This window comes from Gekko japonicus, unplaced genomic scaffold (genome assembly GCF_001447785.1).
Source record: "Gekko japonicus isolate JY-2015 unplaced genomic scaffold, Gekko_japonicus_V1.1 scaffold6048, whole genome shotgun sequence".
In the NCBI taxonomy this organism is placed as follows: domain Eukaryota; kingdom Metazoa; phylum Chordata; class Lepidosauria; order Squamata; family Gekkonidae; genus Gekko; species Gekko japonicus.
This window is the reverse complement of record NW_015171074.1, coordinates 5,097-19,084: the sequence shown is the minus strand read 5'-3', so window position 1 is coordinate 19,084 and position 13,988 is coordinate 5,097. Positions and strand designations below refer to the sequence as shown.

The 13,988-nt window shown below is 47.4% G+C and overlaps 1 protein-coding gene across 1 annotated transcript; it reads left to right on the top strand.

Annotated features, from left to right (window-relative positions):
- Window positions 1-583: 583 nt before the first annotated feature.
- LOC107117033 (phospholipase A2 inhibitor subunit gamma B-like) lies at window positions 584-13,046 on the top strand. The gene is made up of 5 exons (XM_015419066.1): window positions 584-860; window positions 3,452-3,568; window positions 5,805-5,951; window positions 7,218-7,358; window positions 11,990-13,046. Exons 1-5 carry the CDS (start codon window positions 809-811, stop codon window positions 12,184-12,186), a joined length of 654 nt encoding a protein of 217 aa, XP_015274552.1. The 5' UTR covers window positions 584-808; the 3' UTR covers window positions 12,187-13,046.
- The last annotated feature ends 942 nt before the right edge of the window (window positions 13,047-13,988 follow it).

Here is a 13,988-nt window from a genome sequence, read left to right as displayed (position 1 = left end):
TTGCCAAGTGGCTTTTGAATAGACTTTAGAAATGTAAATACTTTACCTGCTAGAACTCATTGTTATTTCATAAGCATAATCTCTGCTGGGTGGAGGGGGAAAACTGGAGGTTTGCTCTGAGGTTGCCTGTCACCTGAAAATGGAGACCCCTTTTTCAGAGCTGTGGCTAGCTCTGTGTTTCAGAACCAAGAGTGCCTTCCTTGGCCTGAATTTTGTGGGTCTCTGGATCAGGTTAGAAGTGGGGTGCCCTTGCTATGGGCTACCCAATAGTAAAAGGCAGCGCCTCTGGCTTACACGGTCTCTAAAAGGTTCGCCATCACTGCCCTAGACTGTCATCCAAAGGAGTATCCAGAGTCTCATTCAGCTGGAGTTATGGCTGGGTTGAAAGTGTATCTCCCTTTCCAGGATAACACTCTGTCAGAGGCGTCCAAACTTTAATGGAATTTGGACTTTGCCCAGATTCACTTAGCATTATTCTAAATCAATAAAACATCAGGCTGCAGTCCTCGGTGTGGTATGATCTCACCCGTAGTCATTTAGACCTCCTTTGACTTTCGTAGCAGGACAGAGAATGGCAGACTTGTTTTGACACTGCCTCCTTCTCCTCCTTCCAGGAGATAATTGTTTCCTTCTGTACAACATTTGCAGCTAGATCAGAGGCGGAGGCTTTGCAGATGCCTCGCCTATCTTTCTGGGAAGTGGTTTTCCGTTCTGGTCTCAAGCCACAGTTATACCAGACAGGAGCAGAGACTTCGCTGCATTCAAGATTCCAGCCCGGCTCTCATCCCAGCTAAAGACAAGATCTGGAATGAAGCAGAGCTTTCTTACCTTTTGCCTCCTGGCCACCTTCACAGACACAGGTAAGGATTTAAAAGAGTTTATAATGGGTGACTTTTGGAAGCAGTGGGGTCCACACTAGGGATACTTCCAATTTCTCCGTGAACATGAGTGACTGCCAGACTTACCATGTTCAAAGGTGGTAATTGGATGTTGTTGTGAGATTTTTGGAGGTGTGGGTGAGTGTCTGCACATTGTCTGTGAAAGCGTGCTTACCCATGTCACCCACACTCCCCCCTCAGTTCGTGTGTGTCTCCTGAGTGTCACCCCGTACCAAAGGCAGATGTGCAAGCTTGGAAATCACTAAAATAAACTAATCTTTATTATAGCAAAACATTCAGAGTTCTAATTCCTAAACATTTGATATAATACACACAGAAAAATAAACATGCAAAGCAAAGTTTTTCCCACCCCATGCAAGCGCGTCGAGAGGCCTCTCTCTCTGGCTGTCTCCTTTGGAGTCAGCTAAAATCTGTGGGCTCTGACCAGTATTTAAACCCAACATCAAAGAAGTCCCTTAACGATTGTATCACAGTTAACATCTAGAAGTGGAAATTGCTTATTACAAATTGTTTCCTAGAAGTAGGGATTGTAAATCCCTTCCTTGGTTTCACACAACAAAAGTTCACATTCCAAAAGGATCAATACAGTGCCATTGTTTCTTCCAGGTGTTCCCCAATCAGGGAAATAAACTGTGCTTTGATGTTTATCAGAGAGATGAAAGCAGGGTGTGTGTGTGTGAACCCTCTGTATTTCAGGAAATTAGCTTGTCTTGCCAGCTGGTCAACTGACCATACTTCTTACTGTCTAGGAGATTGGGGTTATTGGCAAGTTTCACATCTGTGGAGTTTCCCTGGGAATTGAATATGTTACCTCCTTAGTGAAAGAAAGGTCAAGCCAGGTTTTTTTTTTTTTCCTAGCCAGGGCAGAGCCAGATATTGTATATGGATTTCATAAACTTATTTGGTTCATTTTAAACCCAAACCTTCTTCTATATTTTAATATTTCTTACCACAGATGTGAGCAGGGCTATTTTGGGGCAGGAACGCACAGGGACGGAGTTCCGGCTGGCTCCCGAGCTGGCCACGCCCAGCAGGAACTCATTAGCATAATAGGCCACACCCAACAGCAGAAACTCATTAGGATTGGCTACATTAGGTGTGTGTGGCCTAACATGCAAAGGAGTTCTTGCTCCAAACAAAGAGCCCTGGGTTTGGACAACAAACAGGGTAAACAGAATAAGAAGCAAAAGGTGGGTGTGGCTGGATGACCACACTTCTGGTAACATGGGGGTGCAACCTAATGTGCTAATGAGCTGTGCTGTCAGGGGTGTGGCCCAATATGCTAATGAGTTCCTGCTGTTGGGTGTGGCCTATTATGCTATTGAGTTCCTGCTGGACTTTTTCTACAAAAAGAGCCCTGTGAGCCCATCACTTGGTCTCTTTGGCTCATGCTGAGCCGTTGTGCATCCCTGACAAAGTGGATTGTGTCAGGTTCTACCCAAACTGCGTGCCTGCAAAGGCCCCGCTGATTCAGACTGGCAGCCATTCACTTCAATATGGACTACGTAGATAAAGGGCCCCCAGTATGGCGCCGTTGGGCCCTGTGGTTCCCGCAAACACCGTTTCTGGGGAAGAACACCTTTTGGAGAGGGACCTGGGGCTATTTTGACCAGCATGGGGTACGTTCAGTACAATTGGTCTTTAGAGAGGTTGTGATTTACCTTTTCTGCAGTTTAGATCTTATCAAATGCTTTCTCCCTTGAGTCTTCTTGTGCTTCTCCCACACCTGTAACTTAGATGTATCCTCTCTACTACTGGAAGGCCTACAGTTAGAAAATTCTTCAAGCAATCGTGTTTTTGTCGTAAACATTATCAAAGGCAGCTACGCGGGTGGAGCTGGTTTCCCCATTTCTGCCAACTCCTCCTGTTCCAGTCTCTCCTTTCTGAACTCTCACTGAAGAGCCTCCTGCCTTTACTGAAGGGAAAAGGATGAGGAGAAGAAGAAGGAGAAGGAGAGGAGGAGGAGAAGGAGAGGAGGAGGAGGAGGAGACTGGATTTATACCCCACCCTTCACTGGGAGTCTCAGAGCAGCTTACAAACTCTTTTCCCTCCCCCTCCCCACAACAGACACCCTGTGAGGTAGGTGAGGCCGAGAGATCTCTTTCCAGAACTGTCCTTAAGAAGAAGAAGAGAAGAGAAGAGATTGGATTTATACCCCGCCCTTCACTTGGAGTCTCAGAGCGGCTTACAAACTCCTTTCCCTTCCCCTCCCCACAACAGACACCCTGTGAGGTGGGTGGGGCTGAGAGAACTCTGACAGAAACTGCTCTTTTTCAAGGACAGCTGTGCCAGAGCTTGTGACTGACCCAAGGTCACATCAGCAGGTACAAGTGGAGGAGTGGGGAATCAAACCCGGTTCTCCCAGATGAGAGTCTGCGCACTTAACCACTACACCAAACTGGCAGGTATCCCATAACTCCTCCCAGAAAGAGCTCCTGTGCCACAATCTCTATGTCTAGGCATGAACTGCACCTCAGGTTGTAAGCTTGGACATGAAAAGATGTCCCCAAAAGATCAATCCAGTTATTGCTTCTACGTTTCCCTACTCTTAGGAGAGTCTGTTTCGTGTGAGACTTGTTTTGGCATGGGCCAAACCTGTGAGGGAACTTCGCTGGATTGTCCTCCTAATACAGACACATGTGGCATCATACAGCTAAGATCCTCAGGAGGTAAGTCCAACAGTTGCCATCAGGGTCCAATGAAGGTTAGCCAAGGTCAGGAATTACAGATTCCTATTCCAGGGCTGGCTTAATCATGAATGCTCAAATGTGAACTTGTGGATCTCCTGACAAAGATATGTAATCTTTCCTTAAAATCTGCCTCCATTCCTGAGGATTGGAAGGTAGCTAATGTCACTCCCATCTTTAAAAAGGGTTCCAGAGGAGATCTGGGAAATTACAGGCCAGTCAGTCTGACGTCGATACTGGGTAAATTGGTGGAAACCATTATTAAGGAAAGAATTAGTAGGCACATAGATGAACAAAACCTATTGAGGCAGACTCAGCACGGTTTCTGTAAGGGAAGATCTTGTCTCACTAACCTGTTAGTGTTCTTTGAGGGGGTGAACAAGCATGTGGACAAGGGGGATCCAATAGATATTGTTTACCTTGACTTCCAGAAAGCTTTTGATAAAGTTCCTCATCAAAGGCTCCTAAGTAAGCTCAAAAATCATGGGATAGAAGGACAAGTCCTTTTATGGATCAAAAACTGGCTAATTCATAGAAAACAGAGAGTGAGTATAAATGGGCAATTTTCTCAGTGGAGGGTGGTAAGCAGTGGGGTACCGCAGGGATCAGTACTTGGTCCACTGCTTTTTAACTTGTTCATTAATGATTTGGAGATGGGAGTAAGCAGTGAAGTGGCTAAATTTGAGGATGATACAAAGTTGTTCAGGGTGGTGAAAACCAGTGAGGATTGTGAGGCACTCCAAGGGGATCTGTCAAGGATGGGCGAGTGGGCGTCAACATGGCAAATGGGGTTCAATGTGGCCAAGTGCAAGGTGATGCACATTGGAGCCAAAAATCCTAAATATAAATACACATTGATGGGGTCTGAACTGGCAGAGACTGAGCAAGAGAGAGATCTTGGAGTTGTAGTGGATAACTCACTGAAAATGTCGAGACAGTGTGTGACTGCAATAAAGAAGGCCAATGCTATGCTGGGGATTATTAGGAAGGGTATTGAAAACAGATCAGCCAATATCATAATGCCCCTATATAAATCAATGGTGAGACCTCATTTGGAATACTGTGTGCAGTTCTGGTCACCACACCTTAAAAAGGATATTATAGCTTTGGAAAAAGTGCAGAAAAGGGCAACTCGAATGATAAAAGGGTTGGAACACTTTCCCTATGAGGAAAGGTTAAAGCACTTAGGGCTCTTTAGCTTGGAGAAACGACGACTGAGGGGTGACATGATCGAGGTTTATAAGATTATGCATGGGAAAGAGCAGGTAGAGAAAGAGGTACTTTTCTCCCTTTCTCACAATACAAGAACTCGTGGGCACTCCATGAAACTGCAGAGCGGTCGGGTTAGAACGGATAAAAAGAAGTACTTCTTCACCCAAAGAGTGATTAACACATGGAATTCACTGCCACAGGAAGTGGTGGCGGCTACAAGCATGGACGGCTTCAAAAGGGAATTAGATAAGCATATGGAGCAGAGGTCCATCAGTGGCTATTAGCCACAAGGTATAGATAGGGGCTCTGGGGCAAGTGATGCTCTGTCTTCTTGGTGCTTGGGGGGGGTCAACAGTGGGAGGGCTTCTAATGTCCTGGCCCCACTGGTGGACCTCCTGATGGCACTGGTATTTCTGGCCCCTGTGTGACACAGAGTGTTGGACTGGATGGGCCTTTGGCCTGATCCAACTTTGGCGTCTCTTATGTTCTTATGTTCTTAATGCTCCCAAGGGAGGCCCTAACACTTGCCAGGGGCAGGGAGCCCAACTTTCCATGGAGTGTCCGGCTGCCCATGGGAGGGGGAGCAACCATGTTTCATGGGCCCCTCCCCATGGTATAGGGTTGTGCTACAAGAAAGGATAGACACGATATAAAAGAATCCAAACGGGGCTTTCAACAATAAACCAGTCTGAACAGAATTCCTGTGGATGTCCCCAGGGTCTGAGGTACAGCAGGATTTAGTTTCATGAAGGTCATACAGCAACCTGAAGGGGCTGAGATTCTGCATGAAGGCCCCAAATACAAGTCCCAGCATCTTGACCTCAAGGATTTTAGGTAGCAGGTAAATCTGGGCGTGATGGACCAAATGTCTGACTCCAGATGAAACAGCTTTGTGTGGTCCTCTGATGCTCATGCAGGATGCTCGAGGTGTGGCTGGGGGGGGGGTGTTGTCTCAATCCCAAGACTGCATCTCTTAATTCAAACACCAATGTTTCCCTCACTGCAGTGTTCGAGGAAGATCTAATTTGGAAGACTTGTTTTCTTTCAAAATACTGCAATGAATCACACCGTTCTATCGATTTTGGCATCACAGGACAAATGTTGATCAAAACGACCTGCTGCATGGGAAAGGAGTGTGAGGTCATTCCATCCTGTAAGTCACTGCTGCATCCCTCTTTCCTCCTCTTACCACTTCAAGCTTCTGAAAATTAAACCCAAGAATGTATCCTACTCACCACCATTGCTGTATGTTCCAGTTCAGTTCTATAGAACTCATAGAGAGGCAGGAATGTATCAATGAAACAACAACAGAGGGAAGTCTGCCCTAAAGAACCTCTACTGGAGCTATGTCAACCCTCGGAGTTGAGCCCAGACCTTCTTGTTAAGGTTCCTCCAGGTGGCTATACCACTCCTGGCCAATCCAGAGTCTTCATGGGTCCTGCCGTTCACAAAGACAGATATTTAACTGATATCCCATCCTGCAAGAAGGTTGTAAGGCCAGAAGGCAGGCAGTCAGACAACGTCCCCAGCCACAGCCCCCCAGATTTTGCAAAAGCAGTATTTTCAAAGGCTTTGGGATGGCACTACTGTTGTCAGTAAGTGGTCAGGGGCCATGGTATGATATGCTAGGAATGCAAAAGGCCCCAGGTTCAATCTCCAGCATCTCCAGTTACATGGACCAGGTAGCAGATGATGTGAAAGCCCTCTTTCTAAGATCCTAGAGTCCCATTGCCAGTTTTTGAGTAGACAAAGCTAACCTTGATAGACCACAAGTTGGATTCAGTGAAAGGCAGCTTCCTGTGTCCATGGGAATGTGTACCCACGGTTCAGTCATTCATGGGATCATAGAAGACTTGTCCCAAGACTTAGCACAGTGTGAGGGGCAATGCTCCCTTTAAGCTGTGGAGTCCTGTGAGCAAAAACTCTATTTTGTGAGCTACTGGCATTAAAGTTGTGAGTGAGCGATTTGGCTACTGCATAAATCAGTTTGCTCTGGAGCCATCCTTCCTGAGCGGAGACAAAAATGTGTGAGCCGGAGGCTAAAAAACTGTTAGCTAGCTCACACAAACTCAGCTTAGAGGGAACACTGGTGAGGGGGGGGGTCTGAAAATATTTGACAAAGTAATCATTTGGTTTTGTGTTCACTTGCTTCTGTTTCCAAAGTAACCTCCCCAGTACTGTTATTTATGGCTGCCAACTCCAGGTTGGGAAATTTTGGAAGGCAAATCCAGAAGATGTCAGGGTTTGGAGAGGGACCTCAGCAGGGTATAATTCCATACGGCCCACCATTCAAAACAACCCTTTTATCCAGGTGTGCTTTCTGTAATCTGGAGACCAGGTGTGATTCCAGGAGATCTCCAGGCCCCACCTGGCAGTTGGCAACCCTAGGACCAAACTCACACTTTTCTCTTTCATGCAGTGCCACCCATCAACACCACCCCCAATGGGAAGAAGTGTCTGGCTTGCTCTTCTATGACCAAGCGTGACTGCAAGGGCGTGGTTGCCGAATGCACAGGAGACCACACTGACTGTGCTGACCTCAGAGTGACTGGAGCCTTTGGTAAATAAGCATGATAATAATAATAATAATAATAATAATAATAATAATTTCACAAGGGACTAACAATGATTCATGGGGGTAAGGGAGGACAACATATATAAATCTTTAAATCGCACACGTTCGCAGCCGACGGGGATTTTGTTCAGCTATAGACTAGACATGTTCCAGATGGCATTTCACTCGGCTTGGTTTGATGACGTCAGCTTTCTCCAGGACTGCTTCGAGTCGCCGCACTGCCACCGCCTGGCCGGAACGGCCCGTTACAGGCTTCTTGATGCCGAAGAGATCTTTCTAGGCTTCCGATCTTACGAGCTGGACATTCCGTTCGTTGGCTAACACCTCCCCCACCGGGGGGTTTAGTGTGCCCACCCTCTCAAAGGAGTGGTGCCCATTTTATCTACTTGCCGAAGCTTTCGAACCGCTGGGTGGACGGCGAGCTGGGGACAAGGCTGGTAGCTCACACCAGCACGGGGCTAGAACTGACAGCCGTTCTGTTCAGCTCAGATGTTACTATAACCAGAGGATAAATCCCACTGCTCCCCGACTCACCGATGGCTCACCGATGAGCCATTGCTTGAATAATAATTCCCATGGTGGGTATACATCTAGCCCATCCCCTCATGCCTGTCGCTGCCCATACCTGACTAGCAGAAATCCACTGGCTTCAGTATCGTAGGGAAGAGTGGGTTAGGCAGCAGTCAGGGCATCTGTCTCCTTCCAGACCAATCCCAATGTGGAACACAAGCACGGCTTAGTGGTAGTTTTGCATGCTGAAGGTCTCAGGTCCAAACACCAGAGTCTTCAGTGAAAAGGACCAGGATGGTGGTTGCGTGAAAGACCTCCACCACCTGAGTCCCTGGAGATCCACTGCCCATCAAAGTAGACAGTAGTGATCTTGATGGACCATTGATCTGGTTCTGTATAAGGCAGCATCACATGTTCACCTCCTCTCTGCCAGTCCCCTGCTTATTAGGATGGAAGCCAGAGTGAGTCCAACTGAACTGGTTCCCCTCCTGTCTTAAACAGCATGCAGCAATCCATGGAATTGGCCTGCATTTCCTTGTGCAGGGACGGGGATTAACTGGGAAAATGCGGTTCGGTTCATGGTTTGTGGACGACCCAATAACTGAAGAGCAGACCATGATGAACAAAAAAGGCTCCGAACAAACCGGTTCAGATCTTTAAATTTGTGATGCTATAGAATGTGGGCCTCAGAGCCAGTTCAGCAGAACCAAATCCTGGGTGTGGAGAGATGTGTTGTTTAGAAGCAAGAGGAAAGTATTTGAAGTGGTGTGGGCAATGCACCCAATAGCTCAGCAGCACCAGAACCCTGGACGTGGAGAGATGTGTTCAAAAACAGAGTCTGAACAGGGCAAAGAACCTGGTACAGTCCATCACACAAACACCAGGCATGGAGAGACATGTTCAGGCTGTCAATAATAATGCTGTGGGTCCCACTCCCAGAGTCACCACCGGCACCCACAACCCTGGAGAGATGTGCTCGGAATCAGAAGAATCCAATATATATAAAATCCCTAATGTATTGGCATTTTCCAGCTCTCCCACTGGCTGTGCTGTGTGCCCAATCAGCCATTGGCCTATCAACTGCCACTCAAGGGTACTTGCGTACCATTGGATGGGGCTGGGTCCACTCCTCTCCCCTGCCCACTGCCAGCCTATGACAGAATAAACTGCCAAAATGGCTGTCTCTCCTATTGAAGATGCTTCTACTTCTTCTTGGCTCCTCTGCAGCACGCTGGCTACTGAGGTGGGCCACAGGCTGTTAAGCCATTCTCTTCTCCTCTTGCTGCAGGACTAACTTTTCCCTCAGTGGCTGTTGCTAGGCAACCAAGCTTGGTTCTGTCAATAAAAAGGTAAAGGCAGAAGGCCCTTTCCAGGCTTACTTTGGCCTTTGTGGGGAATTCATTGGGGCCAGTCCTCACTAGGATTGCTAGCTCCAGGTTGGGAAATTGCTGGAGATTTTGTGGTAGAATCTATGGAAGTCAGAGTTTGGGGAGGGGAGAGGCCTCAGGTGAATAGAATGCCATAAAGTCCATCCTCCAAAGCAGTTATTATCTCCAGGGGGAGACCTAAGTTCTTGCTGTGGAATTTTGGTGATTTTGGAGGGTGATTTTGGACCAGTCATAGGCTTTCAGCCAACCTACCTCACAGGGTTGTTGTGTAGATCGAAAGGTGGAGAGGAGAATGATGTAAGCTGCTTTGGTCCCCACTGCAGAGAAAGACTGTACTTTTCCTCCTGGGGAATCATTGTTGCTAATCTCCAGGTGAGAGTTGGAGATCACTCAGAATTACAACTGCTCTCCAGATGGCAGAGATCAGTTCCCCTGGAGAAAATGGTGGACACTGTATCATTATCCCCTACTGAGGTGGCCCCTCTATGACAGCCAGTGTGACATAGCAGTTAGTGCTTCAGAACAGGATCTTCCGGACACAGGTTCTTCCTGTGGAAGCTGACTGGGTGATTTCAGACCACTTACAGACTTTCAGCCTAACCTATGTCACAGGATTGTTGTGCAGATCAAAAAGGGGAGAGGAGAATGTTGTGAACTTCTTTGGTCCCCACTGTGGAGAAAGAGTTTATTTTTCCTAGGTAGAGACTGCAGGGAGGGGGAAAGAAATGGAAAGCTAAAGTCAGAGGGACAGATAAAGGTAGGTTGATGGTTTGCTGAGAAGGAGATAGGGTTGCCAACTCCATGTTGGGTTTGACAAGGGGTGGGACCTCTGACAGATACAATGCAATAGATTCCACCATACAGACCATACAGACCACCATACAGACCAGCCATTTCCATCTTTGGAACCATTGTTGCCAATCTCCAGGTGAGGGCTGGAGATTACTCAGAATTACAACTGTGCTTCAGATGGCAGAGATCAGTTCCCCTGGAGAAAACAGTGGACTCTGTGTCATTATACCCTGCTGAGGTTGCCACAGTAAATTGACGTTGAGTGCCCAAGGCCAGGGCACTCACCCAGAGCGTCTTTCTAGAGCTCGTTGTATTTATTTCCACAACAGACCTTATTCCTAGTGAAATAATAATACTGTGGGTCTTGCTCCCAGAGTCATCACCAGCACCCACAACCCTGGAGAGACGTGCTCAGAATCAGAAGAATGAAATAATAAGACTGTGGGCTCCACTCCCAGACTCCCAGCCCCCAGCTGCAGAGAGCAGGGTAGGGCATAAGCAGGAGAGATGGAGGGTTTTATAAAAAGCTAAGCCCCTGTACTCAGCCTGAGCACTGAGACTGAAACCCCAGAAGCAAAGAGACCAGAGCAGGTCACAACATCAGGAGAGGTGGGGGAGTTATAGGAAAATAAGCAAAGCCCCTGTGCTCAGCGTGAACACGGAGACTGTGAGGCTCAGAGGGAGCCCCCTCCACCGCCAAAGCCCATCTGCAGAAAGCAGAGCAGAATCAGAAGCAAACAGAATAGAAAACAGAGCAATGGATCAGCTCTGCTAGCTCCATTCCTCTTGCACTCGCTTTACCAGGCAACAAAGAAAGGGTGGGGTCAGAGCTCACTTAATTCATAGCCTTCTGAGCCCTTAGAACAGAACGGGAACTCTGCTACTGGCAGACAGCAGTGCCTGTTATGCTTCGTAGGACTCCTATTGGTGTTTCCAAGCCTGGAGAATTCTGCCCCCACTGTTGCCTTGGAGTTTTGTAAACCGTTTAATTGATTGGTGGCAGTTTTGTCTGATAAATGTAGCCATCCACCAAGCACCACTGAGTGTGCCAAAACTCTGTGAAACTTTGTCGCGGAAGAATGACCGTGGACATTGCGTCATGAACCATGACCAGCACAAAGCCATGAAGAATTTTGGTTCATTAATCAGTTCATGCCCATCCCTGTCCTCATCCTCCAGCAAGGTCTCCATCACTTGTAAAAGGACTGGGAATTGAATGGCCACCTTGTCAGCTGTCCCCAGCATCTTGACCAAGTTGCTGCAACTTCCACATCTCTATGAAACCCCTAAGTAGCGACAGGCCTTGCTCTGCACTGAAGCCACGCTCTTGATAGAACAAACAACAAAGCATTTCTTGGCTACATTTGGGGCCTGGAGGTTCTAACCTGCTTCCATTGTCCATCTTTCCTGCCTCCACCCTTCATATGTATTGTCGCAACAGCCATCTTTCCTCCCCTCACAAAACCCTCAGAGAATGTCATGATGCACTGAAGTCTCCTGTACATCCTATCTTTTCCTAGTTCTTCAGTTTCCAGTGGGTCTGAATTTACATTTCCTGTCTCCATAGCCACTCACTCTGACCGATTTCCCACAGCCGCTGCTCTGCGCTCGCTCCTCTCTTTGCCCCGATGGTACGTGTCAATTTCCCACTCGAAGCCGCGTGGCCGCATTTTGACCCACGGCTTCACCCGATTTCCCCCGCGGTTTCGTGATCCTGTATTTTGAGGATTACGAAACCGCGGGCAAAATCGGGCAAAGTCGTGGGTCAAAATGCAGCCGTGCGGCTTCGAGTGGCAAAGAGGGGAGCGAGCGCAGAGCGGCGGCTGTGGGAAATCGGTCTCACTCTCCTGTGGAAAAAATTGGATAGGGAAGATTGGGAGTCAAAGGACACTTGCAATTCTAATTATGGCTGCCATTTCTCTACAGGATATCTGAACAAGTCCTTTGTCCTGAAAGGCTGTACCAACTATCATGTCTGCAGAGATACGTTACTGGGTTTCTCAGAGGGCTTCATCACAGGACATTGTGTAATATCCTCTGGACCGCCTATTGCCACTCCAAGATCACTTCTCCTCTTCGTCCAAACCTTTTCTGGGCTCCTTCTACTCAAAATCCATCTCTGATTTGTTCCAGGGTAGAGATATGTGGGTGTTGATTGAGCAATCCTTTCTCACTGCTGTTCTTCCATCAAATACAGAACATTTTTTTCACAGGATGTGCAGCAGTGATGCTATAATTTAAATGCTCCCCCTCTTTTTTGAGGGGATGGGGCTATGGTTTGGCTAAGTTTTTTCTGAAAACCTGGCAGTTCCCCCAAAATTTACGCAGACATCTCCCTAATCTGTACATGGTTCCATTGTGTGTGTGTGTGTGTGTGTATCTTGATGCTGGGATCAGGTTTAAAATGGGGTATGTGGATGGAATAACCATGTTCTTTAAGGAAGGAATTCATAGCTGCATTGTCTCTTGTGTTTACACTCGTGACCCCATCTATGGGAGGAAGGAGTTGCAGAGAGGAAGGAGGGTGCTTGGTGGACCTGGATACCTCAAACTATTAAGCAAGATGAAATCAATCTTTTCGTACCTGAATCGGTGATGTGATTCAGGTGATTTTGGATTTAACCATCTTCCCCTCCTCCCCCTCCTTCATAATTAATGCCAGGTGTTCTGAGGAGTACTTTTCCCAGAATGTACTGGGTAAAGAAAGTGGAGGAATAAAGACGGAGGTGAGCTGGGAGGGTCTCTCCGATGTGTGACCACAGTCTACTTGGTGGGGGAGCCCTGCTGAATCGGAGTGACTGGCATCCCGGAATTTCAACCACAGTGGCACTACTGATTTACAGTTACTTCCATGTGCAATCAAAGCATATGTTCATATAACTTTTCAAAATATTACTTTTATAATGTAACATAAAAACGTCGCTGTCAGTTTTAGAGTCTTACTTGTAAACCAAATGTACTCTGAATAAATGGCGATGTAAGTGCCCTAGCTGAAGACGTATTATCAGAATGGATCTCTGATGCTGGCAGGTTTTCAAGCAAGTCGAAAGGACATCTCTGCGGGGCTTACTTTGCTTAAACTCTCTTGATTTGCATTTGAGAGCCAGCTTGGTGTAGTAGTTAAGAGTGTGGACTCTAATCCGGGAGGACCGGGTTTGGTTCCCCACTCCCCCGCATGCAGCTGCTGGTGTGACCTTGGGTCCATCACAAGTTCTCTCAGAGCCATTCTCTCACGAGCAGTTCTCTCAGAGCTCTCTCAGTCCCAACTACCTCACAGGGTGTCTATTGTGGGGAGTGGAAGGGAGAGGAGATTGTAAGACACTCTGAGACTCCTTTGGGTAGTGAAGGGCAGGGTATAAATCTGATCTGCCCTTCTGCTTCTTCGTTTGAATTCATAAGGTTTGGCGTAACTTCGTGTGCAGCACCATCATTTGGCGTTCTCTATTCTCGTTCTGCTGTGATGGAAAAGGAACTCTGTACAGCGCGTCAAAGCTCCATTCCTGTCCCATTGAAGCCCCATTAGTCTACCATCCTCTGGACTGCTGGGATCTCACTTTCCCCACATTCATGGAGGAATATCTTGGCAGCCATACATTCTGCCATTTTTTTAAAATGTGAAATCAGAGGCTCTCACATATGTGGCTATTCAACGCGCATATCTCCTCCACCAGTGCAATGCTTGGTTGTGTCATTACAGCTTATCCCATTGGCCAATTCTTTGTGTGAGACTGAGGCTCAGAGAAGGAAAACGAAAGCTGCGTTTGTTTAGAGAATTCATCCTCGTACGGTAAAAAGGTAAATGTAAAGGTTCCCTTGCTCGAAAGCCAGTCGAGTCCGACTCTAGGGTTGCGGTGCTCATCTCCGTTTCAAAGCCAAAGAGCCAGCGCTGTCCGAAGACGTTTCCGTGGTCATGTGGCCGGCATGA

Excerpts from the sequence above, each read along its gene's own strand:
- LOC107117033 (XM_015419066.1), top strand. The coding sequence starts at position 809 with ATGAAGCAGAGCTTTCTTACCTTTTGCCTCCTGGCCACCTTCACAGAC. Across the intron at positions 861-3,451 it reads GGCCACCTTCACAGACACAG|GAGAGTCTGTTTCGTGTGAG; the intron begins GTAAGGATTTAA and ends CCCTACTCTTAG. Across the intron at positions 5,952-7,217 it reads GTGTGAGGTCATTCCATCCT|TGCCACCCATCAACACCACC; the intron begins GTAAGTCACTGC and ends TCTTTCATGCAG.